Source organism: Psittacula echo, assembly GCF_963264785.1.
Source record: "Psittacula echo genome assembly, chromosome: 6".
Classification (NCBI taxonomy): domain Eukaryota; kingdom Metazoa; phylum Chordata; class Aves; order Psittaciformes; family Psittacidae; genus Psittacula; species Psittacula echo.
The window spans coordinates 46,868,945-46,892,190 of record NC_137743.1 but is presented as its reverse complement, the minus strand read 5'-3'; the positions used below and the strand labels follow the sequence as shown (position 1 = coordinate 46,892,190).

The following is a 23,246-nucleotide window of genomic DNA, read 5'->3' as shown; positions in this document are numbered from 1 at the left end:
CTGCCAGGACTGGGCAGAGTCCTCTTTTTGAGGCTGGTGCTGAGTATAGAGTTGAGTGTTGCTTTGTGTGTCTGTGGATTATATTCCTAATCATACAACCCAGCATGATGAGCAAGTGCACTTCTTTTACAATAGCATGAGACTGTTTGGTCCATTTCAGGCTGTGAATTGATATAACCTGAGATACTTTTCTGCTAACTGGTTGCTTCTGCCCTGCTCTGGACCTGTGTAGATGATTTTCTAATTGTGCTCAGTAGTTCTTTGTGTTTCCTCCCAGTACTTGCCCTGCCTTTTCCATCTCCCTCTTCCACTGTCCCAAGGCTGTTTGTTTTTCTAATTTATACAAACATTTTTTGATTGCAATCTTGTTCTCCAAAATGTTGGGTGGCAATTGTCTGTCAGTGCAGTAAGGGTGCTCAGTTGCAGCTGTAATATTAAACAGTAATTAGGAGGGAAACACACTGAGTGTGTGCCCTGGTTTTTGTTGTTGTTTTTTCCTTGTTTGTTTCTCTCCTTTGTGTCAACATTTCATTCAATTTCCTTTGAATGACCTTTCCATAGTCAGTATCACTTGATACAATGACAAAATCCTGGAAACACTTGCAGATTCAGAATTAACTTTTCAGAGTAATAGAGGGTGTGTCAGGTTCAGCTCTGATGGTGTTCAGAAAACTGCTCTTGTTGTCGGCATTCTGTGCTGCCCATTAAAGGCATTTATCAAGTGGAGCAGTCTGATATCAACACTGCTGGCTGCCAGCTAAATCTGTCCCCTCCCCAGGTTTTGCAATACTTGAGTATCTGGATTGGTCTGAAACTTTGTCTTCAGGAGGGATGAAGGGAGAATAAGCTGTACAAACCTCTCTGCTGGAAATTGCACAAGAGGTATTTCAGCTGGGGGCAGGGGTCTGTGTGTCTCTGCTCCCTTTACACGGCTGAAGCTTAACTGGAAAAAAGCCGGAGATAAGGGTGCACTGTGTAGAACTAGAGTGGAGTTAATTCATGCAGAAGAGCTTGTCTTGCAAGTGGGAGCACTGAGCAGAGGGAAGAAACCTCCTAAAAGCCTCTCTAACTCTCCAGATTCCCTGCAACACTTTGTTGCAGGCTGTGCTGGTGGGAGCTTGTCGGCCCCCCCAGAATGAAGCTGGGCGAAGCAGGGCAGGCTGCGTAGCAACTATGTTGTGAAGTTGTAACAATTCGCAAGTAGGGCAGTAACAAAATCGATTTTTCTCCTCTTCAGCTTGGCAGCTCTCCAGGTGCCTGCTCTGGCACAATGAAGTGTGTAGCTGGGGAGGGAGGGACTTTGGGTTGACGTGGGGGGGGGTGATGCAAAGAGGCAGGAGGTTAATCGTTGAACTGATCACAGTGGATGGATTTATTTCTGGACTCAATTTCCCAGGAACTCCACTATCCCACCCTGGGGGAAATGCCTCAGCTGAAGTTTCTCTAGCTCCAGCTTCGTGAATAAAGACCTATCTCTTTGGAGTTAATCACAGCAGCTCTGTGACTACTGAGTCATCCATCTGCTTCAAGAAAATGTTTGCTGTCCACTTGCTAGCTTTCCATTTCACAAAGCTAAAAGAGGATCAAATAAAAAAGGTAAGATGCAGCATTATGTAATTCCTGTTTTGAAAACTGTTACTCAGATACTGTGGGGTCTGCAGTATGTCATGCAGGCTAAATAATGCCATACAGCCAAATGGGGCAAAAAGTATTTCGACCCTAAACCATCTGACAAGTGTAAAAATAGGTCTGGTTAGTGCTTTCCCCTCCAGTTATAAGTTCTCTTCCAGCAATTCAGCAAATGATCTCCAGAAAGGAAAAGTGGTGCTTAAACTTTATCTGGCATGTTATGGTGTAACCCAGAGGGCAGAAAGGAACCTCTTGCTGAATTGGTTTGCAAGTGTAGTATGAATGATGGGATTTCTAAAGCTGAGTAGGAATCAGTGTTACTCACATCATAGCAGGGAAAACTCCTGGGGTCTTTGGGCCAGCTTTTTTGGATTTCAAGAGGCAGTTCCAGCTAATGTTGGTGTGGGAAAAGTGCATGTGTCTCCTCTGGTTCAAACCTGGCTGATCACTCTAATGTTTATAGATGTGATCTCAGATTGCAGTCGGAAAAGCTCAAGATGGCCCATATCTGAAGCCATCAGTACTGGGAGTGAGCAAGCTGCCTAATAGTCACTCTTCCCTAATCTACTTTAATGGCCATGCTGTAAAGTGTTTTCTGGCTCTCCATCATAAGACCACATGGGACCTGTAAGCTTCTTGGGTCAGAGGTTGCCTGGTTTCTAGACATGTCCGCTGCAGTCCTCTGTTCTCCTGGTATCTCCTATTGGAGTGCTTTCTGTTGGTCATTGCTGCCAGGCTCCATCCTCTTGTTTTCCAGCCAGCTGGAGGCAGGACTGCCTGCAGACCCATGGTGGGAGATCCAAGGTCCTGGTACGTAGGTCTGCCTGCACTGCTCATCTCATCAGCAAAGCAAGCAACACCGGATTGTGTCCTCCGTGCCCTTGCTTAAACACGGAGTTGCTTGTTTGTAGGGAGGACTTCTTCCACTGATTCTGTCTTGAAGAGAAGCATTCCAAGAGAGGTTCTGGTATCTCAACAGTCAGATGTCTCTGACTCCATCTCTCAGTCATAGCCCTTTTACTCCCATTTATTTTCTATTTTATTCCCATTATTTTATCATCAGAAGGCGGCCTGGTGCCTTTTTCTTGTGTGATGGTCTGATCTAAGATCTGTTATCTAGACAGCACTATTTCTTCTTATTTTTTTACTAAGGGAGAGATCTTGTGGAGCAGTGCTTGAGTGGAGTGGGCTCTTCAGAGAAACATACGAAGTGTAGTTGAGGGAAGACTTTCCTGAAGTGAGGACAGTGGAGAGGAAGGGGCAGAAGGATTCTGGCAAAGCCATTTAAAAGATTAAATCCTTTTGCTAGGTGCAAACTAGCCCAGCCTCGAGGCAAAAAACCACATCCTTTGTAGAGTTCTCTTTTAAGAAACCCAGGGTAGGCTGTATGGAACTGAGTTGATTTCTCCCTCTTAGAAAAAAGGAATGCCTTCCCACTTCTCCCTCCCCAGGCTTATCTGCTCCCTGGTGGCAAGAACAAGTCCTTCCTCACGATGAAAACATTGCTGTTTCTGTAACTGAGGCAAGACACTTAAAAACAAGGAGCTACTGTCTTTATGCAGTAGGAAGGAGGCAGCAGAACAGTTTGGTGTTGCACAGCCTGGCCATTCATGTGGTTACAAGCAAATGGTACGTGAGCAGTCCTTGCTCTGGTTGTAAATCAGGCTAGAGAATCAGCAGGCTTTCCTGAGCTCTGCCTTATCTAGTTCCTCTGAGAGAACTGTCCTCTCCTGTGGTTGTAGGCAAACAGCATAGGGAATGCAGTTGCTGGGGTGAGCAGAGAGCTAGTGCATGTTCTCTGCAGACAGAATTATTTTTATTACTGTTTAGTTGTTTGTTTGGGTTTTTTTCCACAGGGACTTTTATTTGGGTCTGTGTGAAAGTGTGTGAGTGCTGTTACGTCTCCAGTCATTGTAATTTCCTGCTTTCTTTCCCTCTTCATTTCTTTTTTTAATTTTTTTTTTCTTTTGGTATGCTCCAAAAAGCAGAGCTGATGCTTGGGCTGGGCTGGTGGATCATACACAATGATGGGACCTCAAAAAAGCCTTGGAGGAAATCAAGTGCTTCTGCAAACAAGGGCTACAATAAAAGGTCTAAATAATGGTCTTTTCAAGGCACAGCTGGTATCCAAAGGCAGCTGCTGCTCCTTGCCAACTGTATCTTGTAGTTTAAGACTTTCTCCTCTGTGTGTGTATGTTTGCTGCTAGGTAAGTGCTGGAGTTACTTTCAGGGTCCTGGCTCTTTCAGATGGGTCATTGCTGGCCATCAGTTTAAAATGGGACTATGAATAGGTAATTAGTTTGTGCCTCATTAATATAGGTGGCCAGTCCAAATTGCAGAAGAGAACAATTTAGCTACAACCTGCACGTTCTCCTCCTCTGTTTACCCTTCTAATGTAAATGATCTCCTTATGTAAATGGTACTGATACAATGCTCTGAACAGATTGTGTGAGAATGTAGCCTATGCTGCAAGAGCTGAGTGTGTGTACTAGTGAAGCACTGGGAATTGTCCCACCTCTCTCCCATGAGTCTCGTGTCATGGGAAGCAGGATGTTAACACAGATTACCCTCCAGAGGACGTCCAGCTGTTTGGAGCACAGAATTATTATGTCTGCATCATGTTTGCTCATACAGCACCAAAGTCTGGCTCAGCAGAGCATTTAGATGTTGACAGATTCTTATTTTGCTGCATTAATCCTTTCTTGTATCAGCTATGTAGTTTCTAGGCCACTTTACAGTCATGCATCCAACCCTGCAGGTAAATGTCAGTCCAAGCGGTGTGAGGTCTTGAAGAAGAAAATGTCAAGTTTTGCCCTGATGTAAACAAAACTGATTAGGTTCTCTACCAGTTTATCTGAATGAGCATTGTTTCATAGATGCTTTGATTTCCTTTGAATTCAGCAGTCTTTTATTTTGATGTATGCTGTGAGTTACAGACCCTTAAGAAAGGATATTGACCTCACCTAAAAATGTGTTTCAGAAGTAACCTTAGAATCACAAGGGAATGGAGGATAGAGCTGGAGTGAGGAGAGGCTTTGAGCTCCAGCCTGGCATGCTAACAAGTTAATTGTCTGTTGAGTGAAGCAGTAGCTGAATAGATGTTTTCAGGTTGTGGCTGACACGCTTGGATACTGATGACATTTTCTGGACTTGACTCAGAGAGGTCAAATTTTCACGAGGTTGCGATACTTTGCAGTTCTAGTTCATTACAGGAGAGGATGGCGTAAAAATAGCTTGTCAAGAGTTTCAAGTAAGTTTCATGGGATATGTATGTTGGCAAGTTATTGAGCCATTGAAAAGATAGCTAACTTTTTAATAGTAGTTCACCAAGGCTCCATTAAACATTTTCAAGACAAAGTTTTTATAAGAGTAAATGTTCCAATGATGTTCTGGAGCTTGCTTGCACTGGCAATTGTGGGAATTTAGGTGCTGAGCTCAAAACAAAATGAGCTTCTAGAATCAGAGAGAGGTGGGGTTTGCATAGGTTATATGCTCACCTTCAATTTGGTATATATGTGAAAGGAATTATTTTGTCTCCTTAGGATCTGTTTAGCCTCATATTCATCAAGCGGGTGGGAATAAGCGTAGTAATTCTTGTCCAACATAATAAGGAGTGCTGCTAGAACTGGAGTTCAGGGTTTTCAGATCCTTCATGCCAAACTGCACCCCTCATGGTTAGAAAACTAGTGCAAGTAGCCATGAAGTTCCTGCATTTTCTCTGCTTGCAGAGAGACAGACTCCTCAGTATGCATAGTTCACTGTAGCATGAAAGCAGTACGCATCCCAGCATGCTGCTGCGCGTTGAGTAACCTGCATGCAAGTAATACCTTTCATCTTTCCAGGTTGACAGGTACCTGTATCACATGCGTCTCTCCGATGATATCTTGCTGGATGTGATGTCTCGCTTCCAGGCTGAGATGGTGAAGGGCCTGGGGAGAGACACAAACCCTACGGCAACAGTAAAAATGCTGCCATCATTTGTGCGCTCACTTCCAGATGGCTCAGGTGAGTTTGCCTTGCTCCATCACAGCAGTGCTGATTTAGGAAGACGGTGGGTTGCTGCCAGTACTCAAGGACAGCACAGCAAAGACACAGGGCAATCAGTGGCTTTGGGTTACTGCCTATCTCATGTTGAGAAAGGTGTATATTGAGGAGACAGCAGCATGGGGGCGTGCTGGCAGAGCATATTTTCCCTCTACCAGATGTTTTTTGTCCTAGTGCAGCTTGCTTGAGGAAGGAACCTAGTAAGGGGTCAGAAAACAGCCTCTTCCTTCCATAAAATGCAGATGTACCCAGTGCAGGCCTTGCTGCAGGAGATGTGGCTGGACACGGCAAGGGCAGCCTCTACAGCTCAGACCCTGCAGTGCAGTGTGCTGCAGGTGGGGGGATGTGGCAGTATTATTACCCTGGCCTTCATGGACCCATAAGGAAGGCAGGATGCTGCAGTAAACCCCTCAAATTGCAAAGTGGCAGGAACATCGTGTTTTCAGAGCTCTGATCCCTTCTTGCCTTCTGAGAGCAAACTGCACTGCTTTGTTGTCCCAAAAAGTAATCCCTTCCTGCCCTTCCTTGCCTTCTGCATTGGGAAAATTTGCTTCTGGGTGGGGTCTACCAAGAAACAGCCTGCTCTGCTTCTACAGCTAGATCAGTTGCTCCTGAGACTTAAACAGAGGGAGAAAGTGCAGTGGTGTCCTCCAGGAGAACATGAGGTGAGGTAGCATCTTGTCTTGTCTGAAGTAGCCTGTCTTGTCTGAAGAAATATGCACATCCAAAATAATCTGGCTCAGTTTGCTCCTGGCATTGCAGGCTGACAGATTATGTTTTTTACCAGGTTTAATCAAGTCTTTGAATCTGTGCAGGAATCTCTGTCTGGCCTAGTTTAGGACTTAGTGTGTAACAACTGTGCAGAAACCTCAAGAGAAATATTTGCTTTGTACCTCATTTCTACTGGACTTCATTCCTTCTGAAGGTGAATTTCCTACAGTTAAATGAGAAGTAACACTTTTAATGGCATACAGGGAATGTAAGGACGTTGACCTGTTGGAATGAATCCAGAGGAGGGCCACAAAGATAAGAGAGTTGAAGAACCTCTCCCATGAAGGCAGACTGAGATGGTTGGGCTTGTTCAGCCTGGAGAAAAGAAGGCTCCAGGGATATCTTAGAGCAGCTTCCAGTACTTAAAGGCGGGCTACAAGAAAACTGGAGAGCGACTTTTTACAAGGGCAGGTAGTGATAAAACAAGGGGGAATGGCTTAAAACTGAGAAAGGGTAGATTTAGATTAGATATTAGGAAGAAGTTCTTTATTCTGAAGGTGGTTAGACACTGTGAAGTGTTGGAGATTGCCCAGAGAAGCTGTGGCTGCCCCATCCCTGGAAGTGTTCAAGGCGTAGATTTAGATTAGATATTAGAAAGAAGTTCTTTATTCTGAGGGTGGTTAGACACTGTGAAGTGTTGGAGATTGCCCAGAGAAGCTGTGGCTGCCCCATCCCTGGAAGTGTTCAAGGCCAGGTAGGATAGGGCTTTGAGCAACCTGGTCTAGTGGAAGGTGTTCCTGTCCATGGCAGGGGGATTGGGACTAGGTGATTTTCATTGGTCTGTTCCAACCTAAACTGTACTATGATTTGGAGGCTAGTCCCTTGAAATGAAGAATATCTGAGAGAAATTATATACAGTCCCCTCAAACTGCCTGGCTGGAACTGGACACTCTTCATTCTGCTGCAACTCTGTCCTGGGTTCAGCAGCAGCAGTCAGTTTTTCTCCTTCTTAGTAGCTGTTGCAGCACTGTGTTTCTGACTTTTGGCCTGGGAACAGCTGATAACACTGATGTTTAGACTGACCAAGGACTTTGTGAGTCTCATGCTCTGCCAGGGAGGAGGAGGGGCCGGGAGGAAGCAGGGACAGGACGCCTGACCCAAACTAGCCAAAGAGGTATTCCATACCACAGCACGTCATGCCCAGGGATGTAACTGGGAGCTACCCGGAAGGGCACGTCCTCTTTTCGGTCGGGCTCTTTTCTGGCGAGCGGTATCATATTTTCTTCCCTTGTTATTTCTCTTATCATTATTATTATTGGTGGCAGCAGTAGTGATTTGTGTTATACCTGAGTTACTGGACTGTTCTTATCTCAACCCGTGGGAGTTACATTCTTTCGATTCTCCTCCCCATCCCTCTGGGGAGTGGGGGGGGGAAGTAGACTGCGTGGTTCTAATTTACAGCCGGGGCTTAAACCACGACAAACTCCATCAAAGAAAAAGAAATATTTAGGTCAATCCTTGCTATCTCAGTAACCATCATGGGCCTTGAGGTGTGTGCTGACCCTGTCCTGAAATAGTAGGGATCCTCTGGGGTTAGGAGACTTGGAAAATTGCATTTAGTATCATCATGTTGCAAGACTTCATGTTCCTCAAGGTCAGCTTTGGGCAATGCTCTCCTGGCCTGTGTGACCTTTCTGCTGTGTCAGTGCTGCAGAGTCAAGCTGGGTTATGTCTTACTCACATACTACCTATTTTAAGTATCACATTGATTTTTCTATTTTTGCTCTTTTGCAAAATCCTGATTGGTTTTGTTTTCTGACAAAACTTCCAGCAGGTTTAAACACCTCGAACTTGGCTGGATTTTCCAATTTGCAATAGCAACAAACTTTCAGATATTTCAGTGTCCTCAGTGAAGCTACCTGAAATGACCTGTATGGATCACCAGTTTTTAATCATTTAGGGATTAATGGTCTGACTAATGTCACAGTTTACTGAGTAACCCAGTTGGCCTTCTCACCTTTGTGATATCTAACCATGGAATTACAGGTAGAATTTCCTGCTTCCTTCCCTTTCAGGGCCAGATTTGATAAAATTTAGTCAGGTGTTTGAACTGTGGAACAAAGATCACAAAAGGCTATGCACGTACCATTGCACTTTCCTTTTGGGAAGGGTGTTCTCCTCTGTGTGGAACAGATAATTTTTTTTTTTTATTATATTACTGTATCGATGAGACCACAAGTTCTTCTGTCTGAAGTCTCCTTCTAGAGAAGGTATTTCAGCTAAGAGTGCTGCTGACTGAGAAACAAAATGGTATTTTTACAGAAACACCTAAAGGCGTTTTGAAAGGATTGTTTTTGCCTCACTTCGAAGTTGGCTTCTGCAGTAGGCCAAGTCTTAACGTGACTTCAAATCCTGCATCCTTTGCTGGATGTGGGTAACGCTCCCAGACTTTAATTTCCCCACATTTCAGGTGTACGGTTTGGTAGCCCTTCTGTGCTCTGGTTGGCTTTACAGTTGCTTTGGGCCTCCTTTGCAGAGAAGCTTATCCCTCTGCAGCTTGGAAACATGCTGAAAATGAAATTAACTGCCACATAGCAAGCAGGCAGGAGGGACCTGATGCTCTTGCTAAGGTTTGCCAGCTTTGTTCCTTTCTGGTGGAGATGCCAGGCTTACAGATAAGGACCTGCCATGATGGGGCAAAAGAGCTTGTGGCCATGGTGAGGGAGGGGCCCCGGACTGTGACTTTCAGCATGGCATCTGGGCCATGCTTCTCAGCCACCACTGGTGACAGTTGCCCACTTGTATTGCAGAGAAGGGTGACTTCCTTGCTGTTGACGTGGGTGGCTCCCTGTTTCGTGCCCACCAGGTGAAGGTGTTTGATGATGGGAAGCAGAGCAGCCAGCTGGAGAGCAAGTTTTACCCCACACCCAAGGAGGTCACACAGGGCAATGGAGCTGAGGTAGGGCACACAGGGTCTTCTGTGCTGGTGCTATGCTTGAATGCATGACTGCCAAACACAGTGTGAGTCTGTCTTCTCCTTTCTTGTGCAGCTCTTTGATTACATTGCTGACTGTCTGTTAGACTTCATGGAGACCAAAAACCTGAAGCATAAGAAGTTACCTCTTGGTTTTACATTTTCTTTTCCATGCAAACAGACCAAATTGGAAGAGGTAAGATGCAGAAAGAAATACTACTGGCAAGCCTAGCTCCTTGCAGAACCTGGAGATGCTATTGCATGGAAGTGTTAACCCTATGGCCTCTTTTGTGTGGGGTCATGTTTACATAGCTCTATGGAGAAGGCATGGATGACCATTAGCGTATAACTAGACTTGACTACCATTTAGAAACTCATTTCCAATCTCAAGGCAATGTGATCTTTAACCTAAAGCTGTTCTTTTACTTAATCAGTAGGCAACTCATACTAACCATGTGCCTTTATACAAAGACTGTAAAACACATACTTTGTGTCCTGAAGCATGGTTCTTTTTCTAAATTGCTGTCATTCAGTTTCTTTTTTACAGTTGATTCTAACTAGGAAAGACCTCTAGCTGAGCTGTTTGAGAGGCTGCATGGGGAAATGAAGGGCTTGTTGCAGTTATTTTTTGGTCTCTTATTCTGGCCTCTCTTTCATTTCTAGGGATTTGTGCTTTGGGTTCCAGCCCTGCAAATGCTTTGTGCTTAATGCTGTTAGTTTGTGATGAGCATCAGTAAACAAAGTACAGGGAGAAGCATTTGCAGGGTTGGGATTTTATTTCTGTACCTGTTAATTGTGTTTGTACTGACAGGCACCCCAAGGTGAGATGTTCTGACTTTATGGCAGATTTGCATGCTAAAGTTGGAGCCTTTCGGTCACTGGACTGTTACTTTGCAGGGGGTTCTTCTTGCCTGGACGAAACACTTCAAGGTCAGAGGAGTTCAGGACACAGATGTGGTCAGCTCTCTGCGCAAGGCCCTCCAGAAGCATAAGGCAAGTTTTGTACCTGCAGGAGGTGAACCTGACTGGCCACAGATTGTCTTCTTGGGAGATCAGCTCTTGGTGTGTGGGTTGTTTTTGGAGTTGTCAGACATTCTTCAAGGACTACCATTTACAAATGCCCAGCATGGCTTTATATGTAGTAGATCTGTCTCTGCCTTGAAGGTGAAGCTGTGTAAGGGGTTGTACCTCAGGCTGCCCTGGTCAGTCTAACAGTGATGGCAACTGCACACTGATAAACTGGGCTGGCTGTGACAGTGGACCAGTATGGCCCCGTCTGACTGAGCAAAAAGGAATCTGTTGTGAAACAATTTGATAAGGTGTGGTTACACACTGTGTTTTGTACCCTGGCTTTATGGGATGAAGGTTGAGAGGGGGAAGCTCTCGTTTAAAATTGGCACATACAACGCTATCAGTGCTTGCCTGTCCATTTCAGTCTGTAGGATGGAGTGAGTGATTGTAAGACAGCAGTAAGCATGATTAAATCTGCCCTTGAACCAGTGTATACCTTTGAATAACATTATGTTTTAGTATTTTTGAAAGGCTTGTTGGAAAGCTCGGTGCTATTGGTAGCACCATCTAAGAAATACAAAGCATCTTTCCATACCTTGACATCTTTGTAAAAAAAGAGGAAATTCTTTTTTCTCACATGATAAAAATACATCCTTTATTTTGGTTTTTAGTTCACTTTTTCTCTGCATCAGTCTTGCTGTAATTAGCAGGATCAAAGGATCTGAGAGTTGCTGGGTGAAGTCTGCCCCCTTGCTAATGTTGGCATCTGAATTACAAGAATCCTGTGTCAACTTTGATTTTACTTTACCAAGTTACTGCAGTGTGAAAGGAAAATCGCACAGCTTTGATGGAAAGGCTTTTTACTTGAGTGTGGTATTGGTCCCTGGCTTTGTGTTAAATAACTGCATTTATGTATGTGTATTTTCTATCCCATTTGGTAGGATCTGCTCAGGTAATAGAACATGATCCTATTGTGCAGTTTGTAGTACAGATAAATGGGTGCTAGAATATCACAGAATTCAAACCAACAACACATTGCTTTTCTGGCAAACGAGATTGGATCGGGTAAAAACAAATCCTGCAAGCAAAGATCCTGACTGGCCAAGCACTTGAGAATTCAGAGATATCTGTTACTTCACAGGGTTGTGGGGATAGTGTTATAAAAGGAAATAGTATGTCTTTCAACTAAGAACTTTCCTGAGCAAGGCCTTCAAAGTATGACTGAGGGAGTAGGTCTGCATGTTGTTGCTTCAACATGCAGGAGGCTTTCTAAGATTTTTTTTTTATTATTACTTGCCCATCTTTATGCTATTAGGACATAGACGTTGATGTTTTGGCACTAGTCAATGATGCTGTGGGAACCATGATGACTTGTGGATATGAAGACCAGCACTGTGAAGTTGGACTGATAATTGGTAAATTTTTTTGATCACTAAGTAGTTATTTTCTCCTCAGTTGTTTAATTCTAAAAAAATCTGTAGCAAAGGGAATGTCCCAGTACAGGAAAGAGCAGGAAGAAAATGGAAAAAACAATTATTTTCAAAGATTTTCAGATTTTCAAGCCTGGCTGCCTTCTGTAAAGCAGCTGTTTTTAAGCTGATCACGTTGCCATCAAATGCCACAGTCCCCATTTTCTCTGGGTTCAGTTGTGACCAGCATACTAAACTTTTTCTGCTGACAATATAGAAAATTACTGTTTGTCTGTCTAGAGAAAGCTGAATTTCTCTCACGTCTGGTAGTTAGGATCAGCTATGTTTTCCACAATATCTCCACTTTGTGCACTATGGTGGCTTTTTAAGACACATAGAAATACATTTGAAAAAGAAAATATTTTTAAACAATCCAAGCCTTAGATTAATTTCTGGAGTTTTTCATTCACTATGAAATGATTATTTAGCCTTGGGGTTAGGTATTTATATTTGCTTTCAAAGACAATATGCTAACTTATTTTCAAATATGTGGACTTAAACAAAAAGCAAACCTGGAACAAAGAGGTAACTTACCTGCACTGTCTTCAATATTCACAGGAACTGGCACTAATTCATGCTACATGGAGGAAATGAGGCACATTGATCTAGTGGAAGGTGATGAAGGGAGAATGTGCATTAACACAGAGTGGGGTGCCTTTGGAGATGATGGTGCTTTGGATGACCTCCGCACAGAGTTTGATCAGGAGCTTGATTTGGGATCTCTCAATCCTGGAAAACAATTGTAAGTGATTCTCTGGCTGATTTGCCTGAGCAGTCTTGAGTTCTGTGTTTCCAGGAGCCCCTTTGGAACAAGAATTAGGTTAAGTGAACCCAAGCTGACTTGATGCTGATTCTGGCCTATCCAGACCTTCCCTTCTGAAGTGGGAAGAATGGGTACCTTTTACACTTCCCGGCCCCACAGGCCAAGGGATTGCTGCTGCAGTTGCTAATGTGTTGTTAAAAATAGGTGGTTGCTCTGGTATGGTGCTGTGGAGGAGTAAAGACAGGAAGAAGTTAAACAAATGGCATATTTAAAGCATGGTTCATCAACATTGCTTCTACTGGCTGAGCTGCTCTCAAGTCTTTTGAAAATTCTCTTTAATTCCTCATTTATCTTGAGGTTCTGGGTCCCAGTAGCTCAGAATGCACCCCATCTACAACTTAGCTCCCAAACTCCTTTTGTACATGCTTAATGTGATCAACCTGCATAAGAAGATAAGATGCTCATGCTTGAATTTTCCTATCTTTGGCTAGCAGGTGAACACCTGTAATCCTTTCTGTGCCTCATTCCAGGTTTGAGAAGATGATCAGCAGCCTGTATTTGGGGGAACTTGTAAGACTCATTCTCCTGAAGATGACAAAAGAGGGTCTACTTTTCAATGGGAAGGTATCAACGGATCTGCTTACTAAGGGCAAGATTGAAATGAAGCATGTGTCTGCAATGGAAAAGTAAGAACCTGCAATATGGTGTTTGAGAGTGGCTGTTATTCTTTCACAAGCACAGCAATGATAATGAACGTATAATTATGATCCATGAATACTGGGAACAATCCTGAACTTTTTAACTTGATTTTGCTTTTGCCTAGGAAGTAGGAAATAGGAATTGGTGGCAGGTCAACTTTTAGCAAAGTACCACGGTAGAAAATGTGTTGTTAATCATCACAGATGCAGGTTGTTTGAATAACCTCTTTGGAGACCTGGGAACATGGGATAGTTGTTGCAGTTTTCAGTTTCTGTGATGTGGGAATACTGGGGTTGCGGAGATGTAGTACAGACTCTGGATCAGCCAATGGATGACCACATGGAAAACTGATAGATTCTAGTGTTTTGGAGAGGAATCCTAATCCTTATTGTTAATCCAGGAATAATTTTCTTTGTTATATTGAGTGAAGCTGTACATCTATTCCTGTGCTCTCCTTCTACAGACTAAATATTTTATCCTGCTCTCTTCTTTGCTAGCTAATTGGTAAATCTCACCAAAAACTGAACCTCAGGAAGCAGCCTCTTAAAAGTCTGGTCTCTCCCACAGGTACTTTAGGGAATAGTGCAGGAAAGGCATTACTAGTTTATGGGAACAAATTGTGATGCTACCTGATAGGTTGTGCCCTGGTCTTATTTCTTTTTGAGCCAACATGCAGATACTGATGTATGTGTTGCCTTAATAATCTTGCATTAGATGATGCGTTCTTTTGTTTTGGGGCAGATATAAAGAAGGACTGAACAACACAAAAGAGATCCTTACAGAGCTAAACCTGTTTCCCTCTGAAGAGGACTGCATCGCTGTTCAACATGTCTGCACTATTGTTTCCTTCCGCTCTGCCAACCTCTGCGCTGCTGCCCTGGCAGCCATACTGACACGACTAAGGGAGAATAAAAAACTGTTGAGGATGCGAACCACTGTTGGGATTGATGGGGGACTCTATAAAACCCACCCCCAGTAAGTAATTAAAGGTATTTGGTAATCGCTGGCCACATGCTCATGTTGCAAAGACTCACCATCTGCATATATGTGTGGCTTTTCAGGGACCTGCTGGTTTTGCTGCAGGGCTGGGGTGAGATCTGGTGCAGCGCAGAGGATCAGACCAGCTTAGTTGTGGCAAGGCTGCCCTAGGAGCTTTAGAACTTGGTGCGGGGTGGCAACAACATGACACATGGGATAATGGTGTCTGGGGAAGAGCAATTAATTCCTCAAGTGACTCTTGGTCTCCAGGGCGCTTGCACTTCACTGGGTTCCATCAACTGGATGGAAGTCTAATTCCAGATGGAGGCTCTCACCCTCTGTTTGTGATTGTGACTGACTGTTGTTGCCTGGCTTTTCTCCAGTGTCCTCCCTTGGCACTGGCACATGTTTAGAGGTATATTCATGTTCCTGTAAGTGTACAGGTTCTGCAGAACAGCCAAAAATCAGGATCATTTTATCCGTCTCCTAGACCAGTTTCTAACCTTACATGCTCCTCTTGACTGTGCTTCAGCACTTGTACTGTTCCATGTGTGCATGTACTGGAAATGTATGTGAAGTAAACCATGCATGAAATGCCTGTGAGAATCTAAAGAAACTCTTTGTTCCTGTAGATATGCCAAACGTCTGCACAAGGTGGTGAGAAGGCTGGTCCCAAACTGCGATGTTCGGTTCCTCCTCTCTGTGAGTGGCAGTGGGAAGGGGGCTGCCTTGGTCACAGCAGTGGCTTACAGGCTGGCTGCTCAGCGTAAGCAAATTGATGCTGCTCTTGCACCATTTCTGCTGTCCCTGGAGACCCTCAGAGAAGTTAAGAACAAAATGAGGACTGAGCTGGAATATGGGCTAAAGCGAGAGACGCAAGCCAGTGCCACAGTGAAGATGTTACCCACATATGTCTGTGGGACACCAGATGGAACAGGTGGAGTCATTTTCTGGTTACATGTTGGTTGTTCAGGAAAGCTGCTTGTCTATCTTCTGGGGGGAATATGCCAATTGTTCTAGAAAATGCCAGGGTGATTTATGTTGGCAAACCGGTCCTTCCTGAGATGTTATCTGGCTGACCCTTCAGGCACGTGCTAGCAGGCTGATGGGATAAATGCTATAGGGAGCAGTGTGCTATCACTGGCACAAATGAAGTTTCTTGGGGATGTATGGCAGGATATACCATTCTGACTGGCAAACAGGCTACCAGAAGCACCAAAATGAAATACCTTCCTTTTCTTACAGAGAAAGGAAAGTTCCTTGCCCTTGATCTTGGTGGGACAAATTTCAGAGTTCTGCTGGTCAAAATCAGAAGCGGAAGAAGAAGATCGGTGCAAATGTATAACAAAATCTTTGCCATTCCTTTGGAGATCATGCAAGGGACAGGAGAAGAGGTAACCTCTAATGAACTTTCAACTGATCCAGCCAAGGCCTGTTACATAGGATTACTATGAGATTTATATAAATTTTTTTCCTTCCAGCTCTTTGACCATATTGTCCAGTGCATAGCAGACTTTCTGGAGTATATGGGGATTAAAGGTGCTCGCCTGCCTCTGGGCTTCACCTTCTCCTTCCCGTGCAGGCAAGCCAGCATTGACAAGGTGAGAACTGCAACACAGAATGGATCAAGTGGCAGCTGTGAATCTTTTTGGTAAATTACATCATTTTGGATGAGGGTGACTTGGTTTGGAAACTGCACCAAAAAGCTATTCTTTTACATGCTTTCTTTCAAACAGGGCTTTACAAGGTTAGAAGGGGAGGGAAAAGCCAATTTGTCTTTGGAAATAATATTTCACCTGTTTTGTGGGGATTTTATTACTTTACCGGGCAAATTAATTGTGTTTCATGAGAAGGTCATCATCCTATAGAAATATGGGAGGTAGAATTTCACCTTCTTTAATCTGCTAATAGATGCATGTTACTTGCTTTTGTTCTATAAAAATTAAGCTCTTATGATTGTGAAATAACTACATATTTCTAGTAGCCCAAGAATCTCAAATGCTGCCTTAACTCTTCAATGGCAAGAGATAACAGGTGTCTCCTTCTACTTGCTCAGCTGCAATCCCAGGGTGTTTCCCTAACTGTACTGCACAATTCTGACTATATAACTTCTGCACTATATTGGTTACTTTTTGTTGAGTGTCAGTGGGCAGAACTGAGCTTGCTTTTCAGCCTGGGAGAGTTGGCTTTTTGACAGATATCTTCATCTTTCCAGATCTTATGTAAGAAAAAAATAGAATAAAGAAAAGCCAGGAAAAAATAATTATCAGATATTCTGATGCTTCTCCAAAGGGGACGGGGAAGGTTGTGTTGCTTAATTCTAGTCAAATATGTAGAGTATTGGGGAAATGGTAGGCTCCTAAATTTATTGAATATTATTATGTCCTGGTGGGTTTCACAATAACATCTAAGTCTAAGCTTCTAGTCTCTTCTATCTCAATTTCCAGATCACAGTTGAGAGTTTAGCAAAAAAGTGGGGAGACAGCTCAATATGCCTTCTAAACCTAGTATTTCCAAGCATAGTATTTAGGTCTTGACAAATTATGAGAAAACAAATTCCAAAGCAATGGTGGTAAACTGAGTGAGATACATCTGTGTCAGGGTCCCAAATTATGTCACCCTGTGTGTTTGGTCTTTTACTGTTGCTAGAACTTGGGGGTTTTTTTAAGAGCAGCTTTTTCTCTCAGTTGCCCTCTTTTTTTCTTATTTGAACAGACAGTCCAGAGCCAATCACCAAATGGAAGGTTAATTACTTCATGTAATCTGGAAATCTACTTCTGTCAGGCCATATCACTGTCCAAAAAAAAAACCACCCAAATTAGTGTCGGCTGGAGTACTGGGATCATACCAAGTGTCCTTCAGCCAAAAATTAACAGAGGATGTTCATTAATGTTTGTTGGGTGTTTAATTATTTAAAGCAAAAGTATTTTTTAGTCTTTCCCATTATTTAGATAATGCAATGTCTTCATGCACAGAAGGTTTTCCAAATGAGAGTATTAGAAGGCACTGAGTTGGCAGTGTCTTCATAAATAGCTGAGTAAACCTGGAGTCACTACCATCAGCAGTTGAGTAACAAAGGTACACTTGCGCACACTCTGCATGAGACACTCAGAGTAACCTGTCCAGGGAACCACATCTAAAAAAAATCTGTGGAGTATGTGTGGAGATAAAAACAGACTGATGCTTGGAAGGTACAGTCTTCTTTCTACCTTCACTTACTATTTTCTTCCTCTTCTGTTTCAGGGAACACTTGTGGGATGGACAAAAGGTTTCAAGGCGACAGACTGTGAGGGAGAAGATGTTGTTGATATGCTGAGAGAGGCCATCAGGAGAAGAAATGTGAGCTATTATTTTCTGTTCTCTTTGGTGTATTTAATGCACTCTCCCTCTTCCTCTGGGACACCACTACTGATTGTGACTTGTGTTTTAGGAGTTTGATTTGGACATTGTAGCAGTGGTGAATGACACTGTTGGGACAATGATGACATGCGGATATGAGGATCCAAACTGTGAGATTGGCCTTATTGCAGGTACAATCATATTGAAGTGACCACTGTAAAAGTAAGCATGCATGTAGGTGCTAGGCCTCACACCCTATTTTAGAATTTGTAAAACAGCATCTTTTATTTGAGTTTGATGTACGGTGTTACTAATCACTTGGGTTTCTTGGCAGATTTGTATGGTATTCAGCAGAGGGCATAATACACCTGTAACAGATAGGATCCTGAATCTATTGGACTTTTGATCATATCTCTAATGGTGCACAGTAAGTGTGTGCATGGTAAAAGATATTAGAACAGCACACAGAACATGAATCCTTGTTTGGACAAATTTACTGTGTAGCAAGGTCATAGGCCTTGGAACAAACAAGTATATTTAAAAATCTGAATTAATTATTTTTGGGTCATCTAGATGATTTTCCCAGTAGGTACCTTCAAGTTTTCAGCCAGAATTGCATCTAAAGCATGTAAGGTCCTAGATTCACAGAATGGTTAGGGTTGGAAAGGACCTTAAGATCGTCTAGTTCTAACCCCAACACCTCACACAAGACTATGTCACCCAAGTTTATGTCCAACCTGGCCTTGAAAACTGCCAGGGATGGAGCATTTACTACTTCTTCGGACAACCTGTTCTAGTGCCTCACCACCCTCACAGTAAAGAACTTTTTCCTTATATCTAACCTGAAAAGATCTGAAGCCCCATTTGGAAAACAGACTCTTCCAGGTGGCGAAGTACACCAACTATCACTTTTTGTTTGGAGAACTGGTTCTTGTATTAGTTGGCGTAACCAATGTTGCAAGTGGTAAGACCCTGCTCACCAAGTCATTTCAGACTTCATAGCTGCTTGACTGGCTCTTGGCAGTGTTAGCTTTTGAGAGCACGCTGTCATGCAAGATGATGTGTGGTACATTACAACAGACTGGCAGCAGTTACTGCACCTTCCATGTGTTTCAGCTGCTACTTAATTTTTCTGAAATTCATTTTGCTGAAGCCTTGTCATTTCTTTCATCCTAGGAACGGGCAGTAATGTGTGCTACATGGAGGACATGAAAAACATAGAAATAGTGGAAGGGAATGAAGGAAAAATGTGCATTAATACAGAATGGGGAGCATTTGGTGACAACGGCTGCATTGACAACATCAGAACAAAATACGATAAAGAAGTAGATGAAGGCTCACTAAACCCAGGGAAACAGAGGTAAATGTGATGGTTCTGATGCCAAGAGCCTGATGAAGTCAGTCTTTGAGACACACTGGCTACTTTTAAAAATGTGCTTAATGAGTGAATAATCAGAAAGGAAATTTTAATATTACATTTAATTTGTTGCATGGTAAGTAATGCAGATATCCAGGACAAAAAAAAAAAACAAAGATGTACATTTGTTTCTGTTACCACAGCACTGATTTCACCTTATGGCAGTTACCAAACAGTACTGCTCTTAAGATTTCCCTGCAGAGTGTAGGCCTTGATGTGTTCCCCCTCTTAGAGTGTTTTTTTCAAAGGTAAAAGTACAGCTTGTGCAAGAGGATAAACTGAACCTGACCATTCTTCATTTGGTAAAGACAGCATCAATTACATATGACTTATTAGTGAATGCATGAGGGGGACAGAGAAATGTTTTGCTTCGGTATGCACTCTGGCTTTAGCACTACATTCTGTTTTATATTGCAAGTTTTTATTTTCTAGTTCTGCTACCTTTTAACATAGGTAAATATGTTGTAATTAATATTTGTACTTGAAGTCACTACAACATGATTTTAATGGTTGAAAGATGGAGTTCAATGGCTATTGCTCTGCAAGCTTTTACTGCCTTTTTAGAGTTGAAAGGTCATGAACATACCACTCATGTTAAACAGAGCTAACATGCATGTACATCTCTTTAAAAGCTTTTTTTTTTTTTTTAATAACATAATAGGTATGAAAAAATGACCAGTGGAATGTACCTAGGTGAAATAGTAAGGCAAATTTTGATTGACTTAACCAAACAAGGACTGCTGTTCAGAGGACAGATTTCGGAATCACTCAGGAAAAGAGGCATATTTGAAACAAAATTCCTGTCTCAGATTGAGAGGTAAAGTTGTTAGATTTATGTGATTTAAATCCCTAAGGTGGTCTGGGACCTCTAGAAAATAGTCTTCTGCAAGTCTTGTTTCATTCAAGAAGTCAATTGTAGCTGTCTTCTTTGTGTACCTCCCTCCTCCTCTCCCATCCCCTGAATAAAAGCCAAAAAGGAGAACTGCGGGAGTTCCAGAATTATTCTGTAATTCTGTGAATTATCATTTTCTGTCCATGCAGCTGTGTTATCTAGGATGCCTTAACCATCAAGCATGATTATACTTGGCCTGTTTCTTGTAGGACTTAAAATAGTGCTTATTTAAAAAATAAAAAGTCAGCGATACATGAATACTCCATGAATATGTGCTTACCTACATATTTGTGCATGATTGCAATGGTCTTCCAGGCTATTTGAAACCCTTTCTACTGTTGAAAACCTTGAAAGGTAGTGTCCCAGCCTTGAGATAAAAAATAACGCAATCAGGTGGCTGATATGAGTGAGCTCCCTCATGACTTTGGAAGTTAGGTAAATAACTACTGTTTGTGCCTTCTGGAAATACAGTCTAACATAACGAAGGGCATGCCAGGAGCAGGTCTTCATTCTGAATTCAGGTTGGAATCTACCTGAAAACAATTGGAGGGTGTTAGAGCTGAAGAAGTTGTCCCATTTCCTTTGAATCTTAGCTGTAAGACTTCCATTTGCATGCTGCCGAAGCTTTTCCTAATGCCTTGCGTTTCCTTCTGTGCAGTGACCGGCTCGCTCTCCTCCAAGTCCGGCGAATTCTGCAGCAGCTGGGCCTGGACAGCACATGTGAAGACAGCATCATTGTGAAAGAGGTGTGTGGAGCTGTTTCAAAAAGAGCTGCCCAGCTCTGTGGGGCAGGACTGGCTGCTATTGTAGAGAAGAAGAGAGAAAACCAAGGTGTGGAGCGCTTGCAAATCACCGTTGGAGTGGATGGGACTTTGTACAAGCTCCATCCTCAGTGAGTACCTTGGTACCATGCCACTTCCCTTTGCTATTTGCTCATTTCCACTGTGAAAACATACTGATCTGTACCAGATTTCTGCCAAGGTGGGGAAAAATGAGAGAGGGAATAAAGATCTAACATATTTCCCTGCATCCTGCCATTTCTCTTGCCTAGCTAAAGGATCAGTACCTGAAAAGTCAAGTCTAGCTACCACTGTGAGACTTCTCTGGGGTGTTAAGTGAGTTTACTCTTCTGATACTTTTTTTCCAAAGTTTTGGGGGACTTCTGCAATATCTGGGTGTCCCAGATGAAAGTCTGTGTTGAGTTTTTGGAGTGGAGTAAGTATTTTGTAAGCAAGGCCTAGAAGTAGATGCAATAGCTTTTCAATTGGCACAAGAGAGCCTCTTCCATGATCTCTAAAGGCAAAGGAGGTGTCTGGCATCATACTGAACAAAATTAAAGTGAAGAAAGAGAAATTAAACTTCAGTTATGTACAGAATCTTTTATCTATCATGAACAAGAGGAAAAACAAACAAAAAGGGATGCTGTGGAGAACCAGTAGATGTTGGCTGAAGCTATGGTTACTTGATAATATATAAAGATAAAGATCTCAGACCAGAAAGCAGCTTCTAAAATGTTCTGTTCTTCTCTCCTTTTCCTTTCAGTTTTTCTAGGGTCCTGCAGGAAACAGTGAAGGAATTGGCACCTCAGTGTGATGTGACTTTCATGCTTTCTGAAGATGGAAGTGGGAAGGGAGCTGCCCTCATTACTGCAGTAGCAAAAAGATTGCATAATGTTGGACAGAAGTGAAAATGAGAGGTCAAGTAATTTCAGCACTGCCAGGCACATGCTCTAGAGATTTGCTGAGCGGTGATTCAAGATAGCTTTGCCAGACACCAGTACACAGGTACCTGCTTTCAGGGAGCAGCTAGTTTTAGCCAACCACTTTTGTGGATTTTTGTACTTCGATAAGTTGGAACAGATGTTTCTGCTCCCCACTGGCATTATGTCTTGGCATACCACAATCTACTCAGTTCTGTACTTTCTGCAATGCATCTATAATGCACATGGGAGAGTGAAAACAAAGCAAAACAATCAACCCCAAATGTGTCTTTTTACAATGGCTAATTAAGCTACTGCACCACAACGGAGTTTACCACCAGTTTCTTAGGATTTCTGTGTGGTTTAGTTTTGGCTTGGCCTGGCTCAAGGAATATTGAGATCCTGATGTTGCAGCTATCTGGTGGACATACTTTTTCAATGATTCACAGGTTTTACAATAAATCTGCAGGTAAAATAAATTAATGGACTTTGGTCAGTGATGCTCCCCCTCTGCTACATTGGTTGCAGGTGCATTGTAATGTAATACTTCCCTGAGTACAAGATGCGTGTTTAATAGATGAATGTAAAGGAAAAAAATATGATCCACAAAATACGAGTTTGTGTCAAAATACATTAGTGCATCTGAGTGCACATAAACCTAAACCGATGCTGACTGATTCTGACTGTGGCAGATTTTTTTGATACTGGGGGAAAGAAAGAATCTAGAAGCAGCTACCAGTCTGCTATGTTCATTTTTGGGCTGCCAAAGTAGTTGTGTAGAAAGAAAAAAAAAAAATCACCCGAATTTCTGAAGTTCTCCTCTTTGTTTTCCCTCAGTTATCTCCTTGCCTGCTCATGAGAGGATAGCTGCCAGTTTATGGAAGGGAGCTTATCCTTGGTTTTAATTTGCTGTTGCTCCCTGCTCTGCCTGTGTGTAGTCTGTTGTAAATAAACCTGTGGTGTTGTGAGCCTTTGCTTCTCTGTCTAGTGCCTCTTCTGAGTTGTGGGAAGAACATGCAGGCAAGTGGGAGCTTTCTTTAAACCTATCTATAGCAGGACTCAACAGCACTGCAGTTATTATGAAGGTGGCTTGTAGATAGAGCCCATGTGCTTGTGTGATCAAACGTCGCTCACCTGATTTACCTATCTCAGAATAAACTGAAACAATAATATGGTACAGAGAAGCAGCAAATTTGTATCCTGCGTGTCTCTGTTCTCAAGTATTCCTGTATCTACTTTAATCCTCTCTTCTTGGGTATTTGCTTCTTTTCAGGCTGGCATCAGAAAGTGGGGCCAAGAAATGTGCTTTAAACCCATTTAGGTCAAAAGTAACTATCGTGCAGGGGGATAAGCAGCTGGGTTTATGTAATAATCTTTAACAAGGCCGTTGGGTTTAAATTTAGCAATGGCAAATTCAAGATTTGAAGCCATAGGCCTTTCTTGTTTTGTAGTTCTTTAAAGAAACTTGTCAACAGCTTTATGTCTGTGTTGGAGTCACTGGATAGGTAAAAAATAGTACTTGTAAGTAATTTCCACTTCTGAAGGAATTCCTTGTGGTGCTGAGCTCACTAGATGAAGCAAGTGGGAAGAGACCCATAACAAACTCATATTATGTTTTAAT

At 42.7% G+C, this 23,246-nt stretch overlaps 2 protein-coding genes across 2 annotated transcripts in view; both read left to right on the top strand.

Annotated features, from left to right (window-relative positions):
* SUPV3L1 (Suv3 like RNA helicase) overlaps positions 1-4,360 on the top strand; it is a gene marked incomplete at its 5' end in the record, with an annotated part of 29,729 nt that extends 25,369 nt beyond the window's left edge. The window contains 2 exons of the transcript XR_013957249.1: positions 1,397-1,596; positions 3,615-4,360. The remainder of the gene's footprint in view (positions 1-1,396; positions 1,597-3,614) is intronic.
* On the top strand, positions 1,534-22,650 carry LOC308223188 (hexokinase HKDC1-like; the record flags this gene model as incomplete). The annotated part of the gene is made up of 18 exons (XM_080621922.1): positions 1,534-1,596; positions 5,472-5,634; positions 9,195-9,343; positions 9,435-9,554; positions 10,256-10,351; positions 11,685-11,784; positions 12,397-12,580; positions 13,132-13,287; positions 14,042-14,275; positions 14,911-15,215; positions 15,524-15,672; positions 15,760-15,879; positions 17,522-17,617; positions 17,709-17,808; positions 18,794-18,977; positions 19,696-19,851; positions 20,585-20,818; positions 21,469-22,650. 18 exons carry the CDS (start codon positions 1,534-1,536, stop codon positions 21,611-21,613), a joined length of 2,754 nt encoding a protein of 917 aa, XP_080478048.1. The 3' UTR covers positions 21,614-22,650.
* Positions 22,651-23,246: the final 596 nt, after the last annotated feature.